At 42.4% G+C, this 16929-nt stretch overlaps 1 protein-coding gene across 2 annotated transcripts in view; it reads right to left on the reverse strand.

The window, feature by feature from the left end:
* The window catches only part of samd11 (sterile alpha motif domain containing 11), a 64723-nt gene extending 48231 nt beyond the window's left edge, over positions 1-16492 (reverse strand). The window contains exons 1-2 of one of the 2 annotated variants that reach the window (XM_014473399.2): positions 13462-16492; positions 12506-12597 (exon numbers count right to left, since the gene is read on the reverse strand). In XM_014473399.2, the coding sequence (XP_014328885.2) occupies positions 12506-12597; positions 13462-13915 (546 nt within the window). In that variant the 5' untranslated portion in view covers positions 13916-16492. The remainder of the gene's footprint in view (positions 1-12505; positions 12598-13461) is intronic. The other variant, XM_023331713.1, reaches the window with a different exon arrangement.
* Positions 16493-16929: the final 437 nt, after the last annotated feature.

Genomic DNA, 16929 nt, shown 5'->3' on the forward strand with positions numbered 1-16929 from the left:
GAGTGGCAGGCGGGGGCAGGAGGAGGGATATGGGGGGGCTCCTAGCCAAAAGGCAAACAGGTGCAGCCCCTCTGGAGTATCTCAAATGGCAGACATTAAAACAAGTTGGGGGAGCAGAGAAAGATGAAAACATCCCTTAGGATGTGCAGGCCACAGGGTTCTGCACATTGCTTTCCTTCTTCTGCCTTGCCAGGAAAGAGATTTTTTTATTTTTTTTGCCTTTCTTTTATTTTACTGCAGTATATTACTGCTGGTGGGTTTATACAAGTTAGACTCCAGCGTCTAAGGATACTGGTTTTACTTTCTGACACCACAGGTCCTTCCTAGCAGTGGCAGGGCATAGAAATTTAGTCCGGGAGCCCAAACAGGACAACAGAAGAGTTAAACAGGGACAGAACATCACTTCCGAGCAAATGAGCACTTCTGGTCAAGACCAAATTTCTTCACATTGTCAGGAAAAAGCACTCAAGTACACATGTGAACTTTAAACTCCACATCCGCAGATGTAAAAGTGGGTAAACGCTTTCTCACAGCTGTTCAGGTTCCTTCAAATTCCCCTCCAAAGCAGAGGGGCTTTACTTGGAGCAAGCATGAGATGCAGTGCATACAAAAATAGCTATTCTAAGCGTAGTCGTGACTGCGCCTGAGTGTGTGTGTGTGTGTGTGTGTGTGTGCGCGCGTGTGTGTGTGTGCGTGCAGAGACAACCACCCACATGGCCGTGACATACCCAGGCTGACAGCCCCCATCCCTTCCTCCCTCCTCCCGGAAAGCCCCAATCCTTTCTTTAGTGGCACTGACGCAGAACCGGGGGTGAGCTCCCACTGCTTCCGGCAACACTTCCGTAGCACGGAGGAGGGCTCTCCGAAACAAAACATGAAGCAGAACACACCCCTGGCGGCCCACGCAGGCGTGCTTGAAGGAAGAGCGCCGAGCATGTGCACGCACAAACACACGGGGGTGCTTGCTGAGCCCGAGCAACCTTGCTGTGTGTGTGGTCAACCTCCTTTCAGCCATGGAAAAAAGTCTCTCATAAAAGTCCCACTAAAAGCACCTCTATGAATATCGCCTCCCACGCTTTCAGTCTCACAGTCAAGCAGCCAAGAAATATATCTGGGCTTCACGTTTAGATGCCAAAAAGAAAAAGAGAGAAAACATCCATACAGAGGTACATGCATGTAGACACACCGATAACACGGATCCAAACAGCCTCATCAGGGCAGAATGAAAACAATATGCAATACGGGACAATTATAAAACAATATTTAAACCAACTAAAGCATTTTAAACAATTAGCCACATGGGCTTGTTACAATTTACAACCTACTCTGAAGATATAGATATCTGTAGATATCCACTCTATATTAATCAGCCAATCTGATTTTTAGCTCAGAATTCATAAGTATTCTGTACTAATCTGTATATGAAGTGACCACAAACACACCAGATCTAACCATTTAAGTACATTTTCACTGTCTCCACCACAGCTCCTTAACCCTGTAAGTCCTAAACAGATCGTCGGACATCCAGCAAAATATGCAGTACTGTAATTCTGCCACACTTTACGTCATCTGAATAATTCCAACTGTTTCTGGCGCTTTCCAGCAAATATCGGGTTATTAGGGTAGTTTCACCCCCGCCGTAGCAGGGAGTGAAATTAATCTGAAGGGCGCACTTCTAATAGACGGTAAAGTGCAAAAATAACTTGCTAGAAATTGAAAGTTCCAGTTGTTACAAAAAGACAATTAAAATAAGCAAAAATATCAAGGCGGAGATTTTAAATTTAGATCATAAAGGGTTAAATATGTAAGTGCTGGACTCTCAGATTGGCCTAAATAAACATGTCATAGTGCAGCACAATGTCATCCCAGAAACATGAATAAAAGCATTTTTAACATGACCCTGAAGTGCTACATTTAAGAATGGTCTTAATGCGTCATCTCCTATATGAATTAATCATCTTACTTACTTTACAATTTATGACTTCAGAATGAATCATCTTACTTTACAATTTACAGATTCAAAAGGATTTTTACAAGAATCCACGCGTCTGATGTGTTAACTCTGAAATGTGAGCCTTTCGTTGCACACTGAAAACCTTGAACACAAATAGGCGATAGCATGCTAGCTATAGCGATATGCTGCTTACAAGTGAGTCAGTCCCTAAGTTAAATCATTATGACAGGAAAACAAATTTCATTTTTCTTACAAGTTCTGTAATGTGATGTGAACATGTGATCTTTTGACATTTAAATTAGCAGATTTGAAGATGATACTGTGTTTTACTAGCAAAAAGAAAGTATTAAGATTATGTTGTTTAAATGCTTCGATCTCTCCCTCATGACGCATGTCTGCAGAAAATGCGGGCGATGTGAGCCGACAAATTAAAAGCACACAAATAGACAAATAGGCCGGTCATGATAACAAATTTTGCTGGACGATGAATTGTCCAAGAATTTATTGCGATAAACGATAATATTGTTGTTTTGAGACCATTTTCAAGTAATGTAGTGGTAATAAAGGGATAATAATCCAAGATCACATTCTGAAGAATCAAACTTTAAATTCTAATTAACATTTAAAACACTGGAACTGGAAGACATTTGAAATATCGAAAAAGAAAGAAAGAAAACAACAGAAACAACAAATAAAATCATTTATGAAGTCTCTGTAAACAAAATTATCATCCAAACAAAGGGAGAGTTGAAACCAAAGTACCAAACTGAAGTCATTTATCATTCAGTTTTGGTAAAAAGAAAGAGAAAAGAGAAAATGATAAATCAATCAATCAAAAATGATTGCTTCTTTCAATTTCTCATGCAGTTAATTGATTTATTGTTTATTGTGACAGACCGAGGTGCATAATAATAATAATTTATTGTATCAAATCCTGTTTTGTTGTCAGCTCTCTCTTAAGGTGTTCAATGGTCTGTGGCATTCCCACCCAGAAACAAACATGAGCAACGAACAACAGGCGGGCTGCAATTCACTCCTGAACCATGACTCAGTACATTTTGATTCAACAGAAAGCAATTGGATACGATAAAATTGATGAGGATGGAAGACACTATTCTATTATTCTGAATGAGAATTATTACTGACCAAAGAAAATCTGTTTCTGTAAGATGGCCCCGGCGAATAGTAGGATTCCACAACAACATTCTCTCAAGTACTGAAACAATTGGCCACAGTGCAGTGTTAAAAATATGTATTTATAAATGGAAAAAAATTCACTGTATTCAACCTACATAGAGGTATAATGTGCCACACTGCTGCTGCAGTTCTCCTCCCACACAGTAGGTGTTGCTACTGAAGACAATAACGCTGCTATGGCAGCAACTCTCACAGTCAAACTGAAACAGACTCTTAAATGAGTAGACCGCTTGCAGCAGGAAGGATTTTTAATAGACACTTATTCTTATACAGGTCAATATTTTAGTTCTCAATAGTAAGTGGTAATCTGTTAAAAAAAGAAGATATGTGCAAGTAAGAGCTTAAAAAGCAAAAACAGAGACTGAAACCGGTCACAAAATCCGATCGGTGCATTTCTAATAACTAAGCATCCTGATATCAATGATCAGTTTTACTAACTAAGCAGGTTCAACCACAGCTTAAATGTTTGTAAATGTACGGATTCAGTTTTGTGGGGGGTGGGAGGAGTATAATAGTACTAACGGACAAAGACTCAGCAATAAAAATTATTACTCTTGCAGCACAGATAGAAAACTTAAGACAGAAGTGGTAATGTTTGTGTAGGAATATGAAATCAACTTATTTTTTAAGATATAACGAAGTTAGCTGATGCAGATGCACATAAACTTTATTTCAGATGCCAAATATTGCAACAACAGGTGGGGATTATTTTATGTATTAATGTTTTGAAATCATTTTTGGCTCTACTTTGAAGTAACAACTAGGAAAGATGGTTGTTACAAAGCAGTACGTTGTGTGTGTGTGTTTTTTTTTTTAAATCACTCATTGTAGAGTTTAGTCAAGATGTGGAACAAAAGGTCACAGAACATTAAAATAAGGTAAAAGGTTTAATTTTTAAGTTCTTCGTTATTCTATACCTATAGGAATATTATTCTCTAAGCAGAGATGCACAACATTTCTGTCGTGGCGATGTTACTAACGTGTAGTTTTGCAGCAGGAGTACGTTTTAACTCCAACAAAAATGCTTTTCAGATAGAGAAAGGCGTCAACAGAAGCCAGGCCAGCGAGGGCGTTTTTCTGTTCAACGAGAGACATCATAAGCTTTCTCTCAAAATTTTCTTCAGACTTTTAAATGAGCTCTTGGTGGAAAAGTGAACTAATGAGTGTGCTACTTTTTTTTTTTTTTTTTTTCTCCCTCTCTTTCTCCTTGCGTTATTTCCTGAAAGGTGCAGTAGCCTGCCGCTGGCTCCAGCTAGCGTGAGCAAGCACACACACACACCCACATGCACTCAGCAGTAGCTGCCCGTGACATTCCTGCAGCTGCGCCGCTCTCTCCCAGCCTCACACGCGCCCCCCCGGCAATCTCCCTGGGGGACGAATGCCTAATGAGTCACGCGCCTGTCTGCCGTTACCTCGCAGCCTGTGTGCGTGTGTGTGTGTGTGTGTGTGTGTGTGTGTGTGTGTGTGTGTGTGTGTGTGTGTGTGCGTGTGTGTGTGTGTGTGTGTGTGTGTGTGTGTGTGTGTGGAGGCAGGATGGCGGGCCGACTTGGCGCGAGCACTGGGGGGGGGGAAAGGGAGGGGGTGAATGAGGGATGGAGATGGAGGGAGGGAGGAAGGGAGGGAGCGTGAGGATGGTGGGAGAGGGAGTTGAGGCGGTCATTACAGCGATAACCTAAGAGCTTTGAAACAGGGCCAAAACAAACTATTACTTTGCCGTGAGTAAAAATCCTCCAATATCTAAAACTCCAACTCTTCTTTGGCCAAATTCCCCCCACGTCTTTATCACTAAATAAAACGTATGGACAAGACATTTTCACGAGCTAACGTATGAAAAACGGGATTTTGATTCATATTTGTGAGCGTTTGGACAACATGAGAGCAGTCGGCAGGCAAACATGACCTGCTGTAACCTTGCTACTGTGAATAATCAGATTAAGTAATGGTTTGATTTGAGTATTAACAAGGTTCACAGTAAACAGATTTTCCCAGTAACTCAATCAAGACATCTATTTTATTCAAGGTGAGCATAATGTCAGAGAAAATAAGTAATATTAGAAAATAAAAAGGAAACATCAGAATAACAGTAATAAGAGAAGCATCAAGGAACTAAGCTGAACTGGGTAACTCTTCTGGTGACCAGCCAGAGACAATGGAAGACAAAGAGAATAGCACACTATACAGGCCACAGAAAAGCTTTAAATCCGCCTCTTTGGTTATAGTCAAATCATATGTGAATAAAACATACTTGACAAACAACTGGTGAAAAAATGCAAACAGAAGCTTCATGGTTCTGAGCTACTGGTGGCCAGTAAGTCCTGTTTGCTTCTGTACCTGAGAAACAAATCACATTCTTTGTGTTTTTAATAGATTTAAATGTCAATCAATTGGCTCTGAAACTGGTTGGGGTGCAGTTGTTAGCTATGTTACCTTGTAAAAAAAGGTCTTGTGATGTAAATCCCAGCCAGGGTTTTTTTGTTCACAGTTTGCATGTTCTTCCAGTGCATGCATGGGTTCTTTCCGGGTATTAGGTTAATTGTGCACTCTTAATTACCCTGACGTGTGAGTGTGTGCAAGCACTATTATTGGTTCTGTGTCTCTCTGCGTTGCTTGTGAAAGACTTTCAAACTTAAACTTACCGAAAGCAAAGGAAGCTTACTTGAAATAATATTGTTTTTATATTGGCATTTCCCTTTTACGCAATTTCCCAAAAGCACATCTTTTTAACTTACACTAATCAGCATTTTATATCTACTGTTGATCAGTTCAAACTTCTTTTATTATTGTAATATGATCCATCAACCATCTGCTGTTTCCTACAGAGACACTTCAGCATTGACTTATGGGTTTAATGTCTGTCTATCAGCCTGTTGCAGTTTGTTCCAAAGAAATAAAACTAAATATCTATCGACTTTTTGAACAATGTAACGTAATGTGATCCCTCCAATCTGAAACGCAACAAAGGTGATGTTAGCCAGCTTTTTATCTAAGGCAGTGTATGTTTAAACTTCACATAAATGAAAGGCAGATACACACAGGCGGTGGTATGAAATTCAAGCTTGAAGTATAGATATTCTAAGTGTGTGATGCATTTTGGTCTCTCATGCTGCAAAAAAAGAAAAGGTGCTACTTCATAAACGCAACAATTAGTCAACCATGTGATTACGTACCGATGCTTCATTAGGTAAAAATGGATAACAGCGTGTGTGATGAACAAACAGACTATGGGCAACACTTGGTTGGTGAAGGCCATGTGTGAGAAGGGGAAAAAAAAAGTGAGAAAGCACTGTAGGGCAAGCAGGCATGCGACCAAGACCCACGCCTCGCACACACAACGATGGGCGCGCACACGCACATGCGGACACACAAACACGCGTGCTCTCCTGCACACTCAGCCCCCACGCGCTGAGCCGAGCGGGCAGTTGCAGCCCAGTGGAGCGGCACAAGGCGGGGGGGCGGGGAGGAGGGGGGTTGGTTCGAGGGAGGGGAGGGCGAGGGGCGGCGAGGTGGAGGCGAGGCTGGCGGCTCGGCGCTGGGAGGTCAGTGCCGGTGCAGTCAGGCGTGCAAGCGCGCCTCTTGCTCTCCCCCTTCCCTCTTGTTTCTTTCCTCCCTTATTCTATCGGTGTGTGTGTGTGTGTGCGTGTGTGTGTGTGCGTGTGTGTGTGTGTGTGTGCGTGTGTGTGTGTGTGTGTGTGTGTGCCTCACTGAGTTTGCCAGAGGAAGGCTTCAGACAGGTAACCACTGTACCATTCCTTTCCCCCTTAGCTAACCAGGGAAGGGCGAGCCAAGAGAGGCGCCGCTTGATAAAGGATGAAAAGTGTTCAAGTTGATCTCGTCAAGCAGAAAGGTCTTCATTAAAGTTCAGCAATTTAGAAATTAGCTCATAAAGGCAAGATAATTACACAGATACGCTGTCTGATCTTCAGAGAACCAGCAGATAACCTTAGCTACGGCTTTATGGAAGAAGACCAAAACTTCACCAAATGAAGTAACTGAAATTATGGAAAATTCTCAATCTAGTCGCAGCCTGTTATCCTCCCATACTTAAGTGAGTTTCTGAATGTACTGATTAATGTGCGAAATGTGGAAGATTGACATAACAGGCCTGCTGGTGTACATCTGCGGTGGCAGAAAGCAGCCAAAACTATCAGTGGAAATCACATGCCGAAAGAGGCTAGCACATATTTCTCCACACACCACACACAGATGTTGGGGAGGCGGCTTTTCAACAGACACCGCCATGGGCGTCATCGCGATAAACCACATTAGGCTAATAGACAGATGCTCTGGCATATTTGAGCCATATTTTAGCAGAGTGCACACCCAAACGCTCACACTGGCATCAATCACATCAGTGCACTCGCACGGTGTCACACAGAGCATGCAAATAGAGACAGCATCTTCTAGCATGGAGAAGGACGCATACTGACGCTAACGGCTAACCCTTTTTTCTTTTTTTTTTTTACAATTGTGAGTTAATAATTCATACGCAGGAAGTCTCAAACACGTTGAACCTAAACTGTGTGAAGCAGAGGACTGATTTGTCCAATCGACACACACGAACGTATGTATTTATAGTTGGTAACACTATGGTTCAACAGTGAGTAAATACTAATGTGCTGCTGTTACCATGGCACCGCTGGATCAACAACAGAAACAAAACAAAAGATCCACAAAACAGATGGACTCTCTCCATAGCTAACTCCATCACGCAGGGTGCCTTGCAAAGAGTTTTCAAACTTTTTCATATCAGATCTATCTGCGTCAAGTCTTGCCTTAGATTGTAAATTCACAAAGTAGGAACTTTAGTTAGACCATTTCCTTTAGCCTTTCTATTATAAACTTGACTGTAGGTTTAGGGTCATTGCCATACTGGAAGGGAAACTTCTGCCTCTTAACAGGTTTTCTGAAATTAGTAACCACCCACTAGCTCCCCACAGTATGATGCTGCCACCACCGTGTTTCACCACTTGTTCAGGGTGATTTCTACCACACACAGCCTTTTAAACATATATGGTCCAGAAGGTTACGTTTTTGTCTTATCTGAACACCTTCTTCTAAGTCTTTGTTGTGTCTTCATGGTTTTCTTTCATCAATTACTTTCCTCCTACTCTTCTTAAAAGCCCAAATTAGTGGAATGCACACCGAAAACCTGTCCTGTGAACAGATTCTCTGTAGATTCATCCAACTCCCAAATACCAATAAAATGAGGCATGAAGTCCGAGATTGTAACATGACCAAATGTGAAAAAATAATCAGCGGATATAATTTTTTATTTATTTATTTTTTTGCAAAACTCTAAAACATCAGCAATCATCTGTAATTTCACTGATTATAGCAAACGCTCATGACGAAAAATATGCTGCGATAGACTGAAAGTTCAGGAGCAAGAAAGAAAAAAAAAAAACGTGTCTGACGTGTTATGATTGTGTGTTTGCAGTGAGTTTAATTCCACTTTGCCAAGAGGAGCCCTTGATTGAAGGAGGTCTTTACGAGCCGGAGGAGGGGAGTGCAATTTCCTCCCGGCCTCCGCCAGTTCCGCTGAAATAACAGAGCAGAGGAAGCCCAGCTCCCCCGGGACGAGACACACGCACGGACACACTGATGCACACGCAAGCCCGACAAGGCGGCCAGCACTGGACTCACAATCACACACAAAGAAACACCTACAAGGCAAACCAGAACTACCAACAGACAAAAACTCAGACAAACCAACAACTTGACAGAATAATATGTTCAAAGGTCAACCAAAGGTAAAGATGAATCACCTACATTTGCACCGTAATACGTTGGAATTATTATGCTATCAAAAGTTAATTTACGTCAATAATTAAATTCCATGAATGAAACATTTAGATTCATCACACAGAAAGTGATAACATTTCACAGGTTTATTTATGGGGATTTTGCCGCTTCTAGCTACAGAAACCCTAAAATTCATGTTCACAGAACATTAGAACATAAGCCCAATAAAAATGGAAAAAATCCTCACAAACAAGTCTCCATGAGGAGCATAAGGCACAAAAGATAAATGCTACAAATACAGCTTTTCCACATGGTACAAGCAAGCAGAATACTAACAGAAAGTTGAGTGGAAGGGAAAAGCACAGAAGAAAATTCATTAAAGTGTTTTGAGGATAACCACAAGAAGGGAGATGCTGCTGGCGTCAGAGCTTCAAGACGTGTTGCATCCATTTTGGAAAGCTTATGGTCAGAAACAAAGTCCTCTTTACTAAGTAAATTTGTAATATTAATGGATTTAAAGCTTCCAGAGATTAGAGCAAGAGAGAAACAGAATCTCAGGTGCTTCAGATCCAGAGTGACGTTTTTGCAGTCAGTGAGGTTTGGGTGCCATGTCATCTTCTGATGTTGATCCACCATGTTTTATCAAATCCAAATTCAGAGCAGAGGCATACCAGGAAATGTGATTCACATAATAACACATTAAGCAACAAATATTTAAAAAGTGGTTGAATTTCGATTTACAGCAAAAACAAACGCCAGAGGAGTAGACTGTCCACCTGATCGCCTCTTAAAACTTCTTCTGCTGCAATAAACAAGAACTGTCAGCTAATATATGGGAGGCATAGAGAGTCTGAAGGTTTTATACTTAAATAGTTAACCAATAGCTGTTGCAGTCCAGTAAGTTTGTCGCACTCCTGTACTGCGCAACAAGCAGTTGCATACAGTAATAACAATAAATTTAGGTTAAATTGTGCAACTATGCTGAAAATCGTCACAAAGATGTTGATTTCGTTTTCCAGCAGAATTTCCAGCCCACACAGCCAAAAGTATTAACACCTGCTACTATGACCAAGGTAGCAGAGTGATTGTCCTGCCAGCGAACTTTCCAGAACCCTACAGAGAATCTCTATTGTCAACAGAAAAAGGAGGAACACCACACTAAGCAACGAAGACAAGCTGAAGGCCACCATTATAGCAACCTGGACTTCCATTACACCTCAGCAGAGCCGCAGGCTGATCGCCTCCATGCCACGCCGTGTTGATACAGTAATTCATGCAGAAGGAGCTGTGAGTCCATACAGAGTACAGTACATGAACATACTTTTAACTGTTTGTGTACTAAACTTTTATTAGTCTGAGGTTTTATTAGCTGTAAGCCATAATCAGCCAAATTAACACAAATAAAAGTCTGACATGAATCACTCTCTTTGTACGACGTTATAACATAAAGGAGCGCCACTGTTTACCTAAATAACTGAAATAAATAAACACTTTTTAATTTATTCTAGCCTGATTTCCTTGTCGAATCCAAATATTCAGAGTTCCCCGCATTTCTGAACTCTTTGGCAAGTTTGTGTCATGATGAGCAGCTTGTGGGCAGGCAGGTGAAACCTCTTCCCAACAGCTGCTGCACTTTATGATCGCTTGCCTCATGCCTATAAGCGAAACAAGATCACTCAAAGTTCAGCCGTCAAACTTTCAAAATAAATGTCGGCATGAGGTAATTTGTGTCAGTAGGCAGGCCCGTGTGTGCGTGCTGGGGTGTGTGTGCGAGAGAGCTCATCAGCGAGGGAGTGCTGCTGCTGCAGCCATGCCCTGAGGGGAGTCAGTCAGTGGGGAGAGAGGAGAGACGCCAGTACAGGCCATACAAGTCCCGCTGCCTTACCTCCTCCGCCTAACCCTCACTGCCTCGCATGGACCTGCCAACATGTGCGTCAGTGTGTGTGGGTGTGTGTGTGGGTGTGGGTGCGGGTGCGGGCGTGGGCGTGCGTGTGTGTGTCAGGGTAATATTAACTTCGTGGGTTAGGCTTTAGGCTTCACCACCACACAAGGAGAGGGAGAGCAGTAGAAAAAGACTACAACAACAACAACCATAAGGCTCTCATATCTCTGCTTACGTAAGTAACAAAGTTTTCTCCGTCACAACTGCAACTGAAGTGGAACTGCACAAGCCACGGCAGGCCAAAAAAACCAATCACTCTCAAATCTGTAATGAGCCTAAACATTAGCGAGCACACTCAGAACCTCAAAATAATAAGACCCCCGCCGAACTTGCGCAATTTGTTCTGGCTGAAGCCTTTCCGTTAAGGTGCAGGTCTCCGTTGTTGGCTGAAAGAAATGTCACCAGTTTTACCTATATCACTCAAACACCTCCGGCTTATCAACCGCCTTCGCCTTGCGTGCCTCGCACACAATAATCAGCGGTAGCCATGCTCAGTAGCTCGCTAAGCCTCTTACACCCTTCCCTCAAGATTAGTGCTTGGGAGCGACGACAGATGCGCTCCGTGGTGATAAAAACACACACACACACACACGCACACAGCCGGCTGCACCTGTGTGAACAGATTTGACGGCGTGCTTGCTCAAAGCTGACACACAGACACACAGAAGGGAGAAAAAAAAAAAAACTGAGCGCGGTGATGCCATAATCGTGACACACCTGCAAGGCCTCAAGGTTTGGCTCGGCGCCCTGGTTCGAGCCCCCGAGGAAAGAGCTAGGCAAACAAGAGTTCAACGGCGGACAGGTGAGGAGGAAGCGGATTCAGTCAGGCTGAAATGAGTCTGACCAACAATATGTCTAACGTCTAGGGAGCGTAATTGGCAGCTCAGTGCCTTCAACTAAAGAGCTTTTCAATACAGAAGAGCCGAGAGTGGATTTGATGTTTACACTGAGAAAAATTACCATCAAAGTTGGTGTGTGAGCCTGTGGGGTCCTCACCATGAGGGGTAAAAGAGACGCAGCTTCCACATGTTCACACACAAATCACTCTGAAAAATATTACCAAGACTGGTCCAACTTTTAAACAAGCTAAACGTCTTTTAAAAAGTTGTAACAATATTAAATCGTAACATTAGTCAGTAGTGTGCGAAACAGATTGAGAGGATCTCTGATTTTTAGCTGTAAAAGAATTGATGTGAATCAATATGAAATGAAAAACCATTTGTTTAGATATTGCAAAATCTTGACCTCTTGTATGGACTTTACAGGCAAACAGATCCATATGTGCAACTATATTGAATCTAATTTCAATCTAATTCACTCTAAAGCATAAATTCACATTCAGATTCAATTACAAAGAATCCAATTGGTAGAGTTCTCCATCTAACACACAAACATTTCTTTTTACTTCCAGTGAAGTAAAACAATAATTAAAACAAACAAGTATTCTGACCCTAAATAACTGCGTTGTATCAATAAATGTTCTGTTTTGTATTGATTTTCCGTCGCAGGAGGCTGTATGACCCCCACTCAACAATCCCTTAACCGTTTTTACTCTAAACACAAAAGTAGCATTTGAGTTCAATAAAAGCAGCAACTATGAAGATGCTTCTACTTATTATTTTAAACATGAGGACAAGGAAAGATTTGAGACAACACTGCAGCATTCTTACCACTGGAGATGAAATCCGGCAGCCAGGACAGTCACAAATCGGAGGGTGCACCTGTAAGATTCCTTTGGACATGAGAGTCTTGAGACTTTTTCCTGAAAACCAAGAGATATGCACTTCAGTGGATATTTAGGATGGAGTCAATATTTCTCATCTATCTCATATGACATTGACAGTTCAGCCTTTTCACATCTCCTGTAGGTGAACTGAACATATATCCAAGTAAGTTCCACGTTAATTATACTCACTGCCCAGTGTGGGCTGCTAAAGAGACTACTGTCATCTGTCCATAAGAACTGATATAACTAACTATTAGGCTAGCAGTTTGGACCTGGGGGCGCCATCCCTCCCCCCCACACACACACATCTTAATGCGTCCTGCCTCTACGTGTGTGTAAGAAAGAGTGCAAAAACTGGAAGCAAATATACTAGAAAATGCATCCTAACAAGCCAAGATAATAACAACAGAACAGAATGACAGCTGGTCAGATTATTTAAGAGCTAAAGTACCAAACTCCAGCTAAATTCATCCACAACAGCAGCTATAAAACTGCTTGAAACACGTGTAAATGTGTCTAAAGTTACTTTAATCCAGCATATACTGCGTAAAAGCATCAACTCCCATGCAGGACTCCACGATCCATCCCGCCAAAAACATTCATTAAATAAATAAAAAAAATGCAGAGTCTCTTAATTTGCATCTATGTCTTACTTCCACCTCATCCCATCCAGATGCCCCGGTCTGGTGAGCGATCGCAGCCCAAAGTCTGTGTCATAGCCTCGGAGGGAGTGTGGAGGCTACCCATGCGCCCCATCTGTCTCCTTACGCACTGACGGCTGTAACCCTTTCACTCCAAAACCCAGCTCGCTCCACGCAAAGTGGACTCCCTGAAGCTTTAAAGTGATGATAAAAATGTTTTCCTCCCCACAATATGAATGAAAGTTAGTGCTGCTCTTACCTTTGTGTCTAATGCTCCGCTTCCAGTCTTTGGCAGTCTCCCGTCCACTAACAAACTGGAACTCGTTGGGGGTGAGCCACTCGCCCCTGTATTTTATCGAGGGTCCCTTACTGCCCTGACACAGTTTGTTGATATAAAGCAAAGCCTTGTTCTCGCCGCACTCCACCTCGATGCACGGCTCCCCGTTGTCGAAGAAGGGCTGAAAGTCCGGGATGGAGGAGAACCTCTCCAGCATCAAGTCGTCCGTGTGGTGGTGGAGGTGCTGGTGATGCAGCGCCGAGTCGTGGAGCCCCAAGTACGCGCGGTGATGGGCAAAAATGTGCTCGTAGGGCGGCGGGTGCGGGGTCACCACGGGGATGGCGGTGGCATTTAAAGGGGCCAGGTATTCGGACTGGTTGAAGGCGGTCAGAGCCATGTCGTCTCCATCCAGCCGCTCCTTCTTGATGGCAGGCATGTTAGTGGGAGCCGAGCGCCGGGAAGGAGTGAGAAACTGCGCGCCCGATCCAACTTGAGCGTCCTCCTGGCGTGCAAGCGGGGCTGAGCCAGACTGGAAGACGCGCCGCTCGGTTTTACGCAGAGGAGCCCCCGTGTCGCCGTGAGAGAGCGGTCTGTTGAAGTTGCCGGATAGATTCCCATTCAGTAGTTTCCAGCTCGCAGCGGCAGCGTCGCAGCTCTCCTACCTCCCACATTTAATCTCGCTCGCTCTGTTAATACCTGTCATGCTGGGAAGCCCTGAGCCACTTACATTAGGTTAGATCACCACTGCTCGGAGTGACTCGTCCTATCACATTTGGGTAAAATTAAAAGATTTTTTATTATGATTATAATGAGGCGAAATTTAAATAAAGCCAGACCAAATTACTTCCGAGGGGAATAGGGAGTTATACATGACCAGTACTCAGTTACACAACTGATCTAAAAAATAAAAATTAAAAAATAAATAAAAATTAAATAAACCACATTGCCACACGTTATTAATCAGAAACCAAACTCAAACTGAGAATTTTCGCGTCATTAATGCCTCTGAAAGTTTAGAAAGAGTTGTTGAGATTCAGACTGCTGGGTGTTGCTTAAGTCACGCTGAAGTTCACAGACCCAGACCAAACAAGATTTGCACTCTCCGCCGCTTCTCAACTTGGCCCATTTAAACAGCGGAGGCTTGGCGAGAGCGCGGCGCAGGAAGGAAGGAGAGGGGGGCGGGAGGGAGGCCTGCGAGGGACGGCGCTTCAGCGACAAAAAAGAAAGAAAGAAAGAAGCATCCAGGAACCACGAACCGGGAGCATGAGGAAGTATAACCTACCACGAACTCAACAGATTAAAAAGAAGGAAGCTAACGGTTTCGTTTCCATCTACAACCACTATTCAGCATGAATGAACAGGGATCGTAGACATATTCTGTAAAATTGGTCAAAAAGCGTTAAGTTTAAGTTGCAGCTGTAAGTGACATCTGCTCAAATTGGGATTTTTATTGACTTTGACACTTAATAATTCAGCAGATGCCAGAACTGAGCGCAAAAGTATGATTATCTACATAGGACATCATTATATATAAAAGCTGAAAAATATACATAACGTGTAATGTTTGGATGATTAGACAATTGAAGAAACCACAAGCTTTTTGTAGTTTCAGTGAATTTTAGCCATCTTTTTCTGGCACAGTCCACAGATTTTCAATATTGTCCAAGTCAGGGCTTTGGCTTAGCCTTCTTTCGTCATTTCAAAACCAGTTTTCATGTGTCTGGAAAGATTGCACACCCAACTATGTTCAGGTATCAATCATCTTACCCAAACTCTCCTCCTCAAGGGAAAGGAAATATGTTTAGGATCTACCAACGACTCTTTTCACTAGCTCCTACTAAGCGCAGCTTGACATGGCTCAACTCACTTATAAAGGTTTTTGATCACCTGGTTCCCCCTTTTTTGTACCTACTTTGCTGGGGTTTGAACCGTGTTGAGTCAGGCTGAAAACCCAACATCAGAAGACTATTAGTCATAGGTAGAGACAATAGTTGTGTCACAAGAGGGACTCTGTTGATGGCTTCTCAAAAACAAAGTCATGAGAAGCTTAAAAAGCTGCAGCGCCATCACCGGACCAACAAGGACCACAACGAATGGTTCAAACCAAAAAACAAAATGGAAGTGGTACAATCAAATGGACAGCATTTACAGGCACTGATCAGCAAGCAAAGTTGATTTCACCATGTCGTTGTTACTGGATTCCACAATGGATGATGGAGAGTCCTGAACAGAAAGCCACAATCTTATAGTTCAAAGGAAAGCTACTTTAAAATGAACATGAGTTCAGAAGGTGTCAATCGAAAAACAGTCCTTTCTTCAAATTGGATGCCTTCAAGTTAGTCTGGAATGTGTAATTCCCCACAAGGATAAACCAGATGCCTTTTGGAGAAAGGTTTTATGATTTGATGAGACAAGCATTAAGATATTTGGCACAGAAAAGACTTTGTCCAGATAGCTCAAACTTGGACAAATCATAGGTAGCATCAAGGTGCAATTTGGTTAGAGACATTCAATATTATGAAAAAACACTGAGTGTATGTATTTAAACCTTTGAGTATAATTTTAACCATGGCTTAATTAGACCAGCGCAATCAATTCAAATTTGGGCAACCAATTTTTCTGGTTTTAAAAATCGTTGAGTTTTGTACATTCATCCCAGCATGTATGAAAAAGCTTCAAAGAAATCCCAAAGTGTCAAAGAACCTGAAATTCATGCCAATGATAAGTTTATGTAAATTTCTGACTGGTTCTGGTGAAACAGAGCAGTGGTCTCCTGAGTAGATGCCACAGGCCACCTGAGGTATCCACAAAGGCCCACACTGGCAGCTCAAACGCTCTGGGTGGGGTACAGCCTCCTGTCTGAATGCAACCATCTATTTGTTATACTTCACCTACGATAACTCCACCTCGTCTCCTGTTACCACACAGCACCACCCAACTGCTGCAGTCAAAGACGTCAAACCTAAACACCTCTTAAACTTGTCAGGCATCAGGGTAAACATCACAAAATGTGAAAATGTTGTGAGATCCCACTGTTATTTCACTCAGTAAAAAGTTGTTTTTAAATTCTTCCACTATGAAATACAGCATAATGAGTTACTTAAAAAAAAAACAGGCCGTGGATTGTTGTGTACTGGATCCCCAAAATACAGTATAGTACTGATAATCTAGTCCAATTTTATGATGTTAGAGACACAATCAATGTATTTTATTGGGATTTTATGTGGAAAAACCAACACAAATCAGTACATAACTAAAGGATAAGCAAAAGGAAACATGGTTCTGAAAACAGTTAAAAGCTTTTGGGAGAAGGCTCTCTGGTAGGATGAGATCAAAGTTGAACTTTTTGACCTATACACAAATAACATCACAGATTACCCGAAATGGACCATTTGTGAAAACATGGTGGCGGCCGCATCATGCTGTGGGTCTTCTTTTCTTTGTAGGGAC

Source organism: Xiphophorus maculatus, chromosome 1 (assembly GCF_002775205.1).
Source record: "Xiphophorus maculatus strain JP 163 A chromosome 1, X_maculatus-5.0-male, whole genome shotgun sequence".
Taxonomy (NCBI): domain Eukaryota; kingdom Metazoa; phylum Chordata; class Actinopteri; order Cyprinodontiformes; family Poeciliidae; genus Xiphophorus; species Xiphophorus maculatus.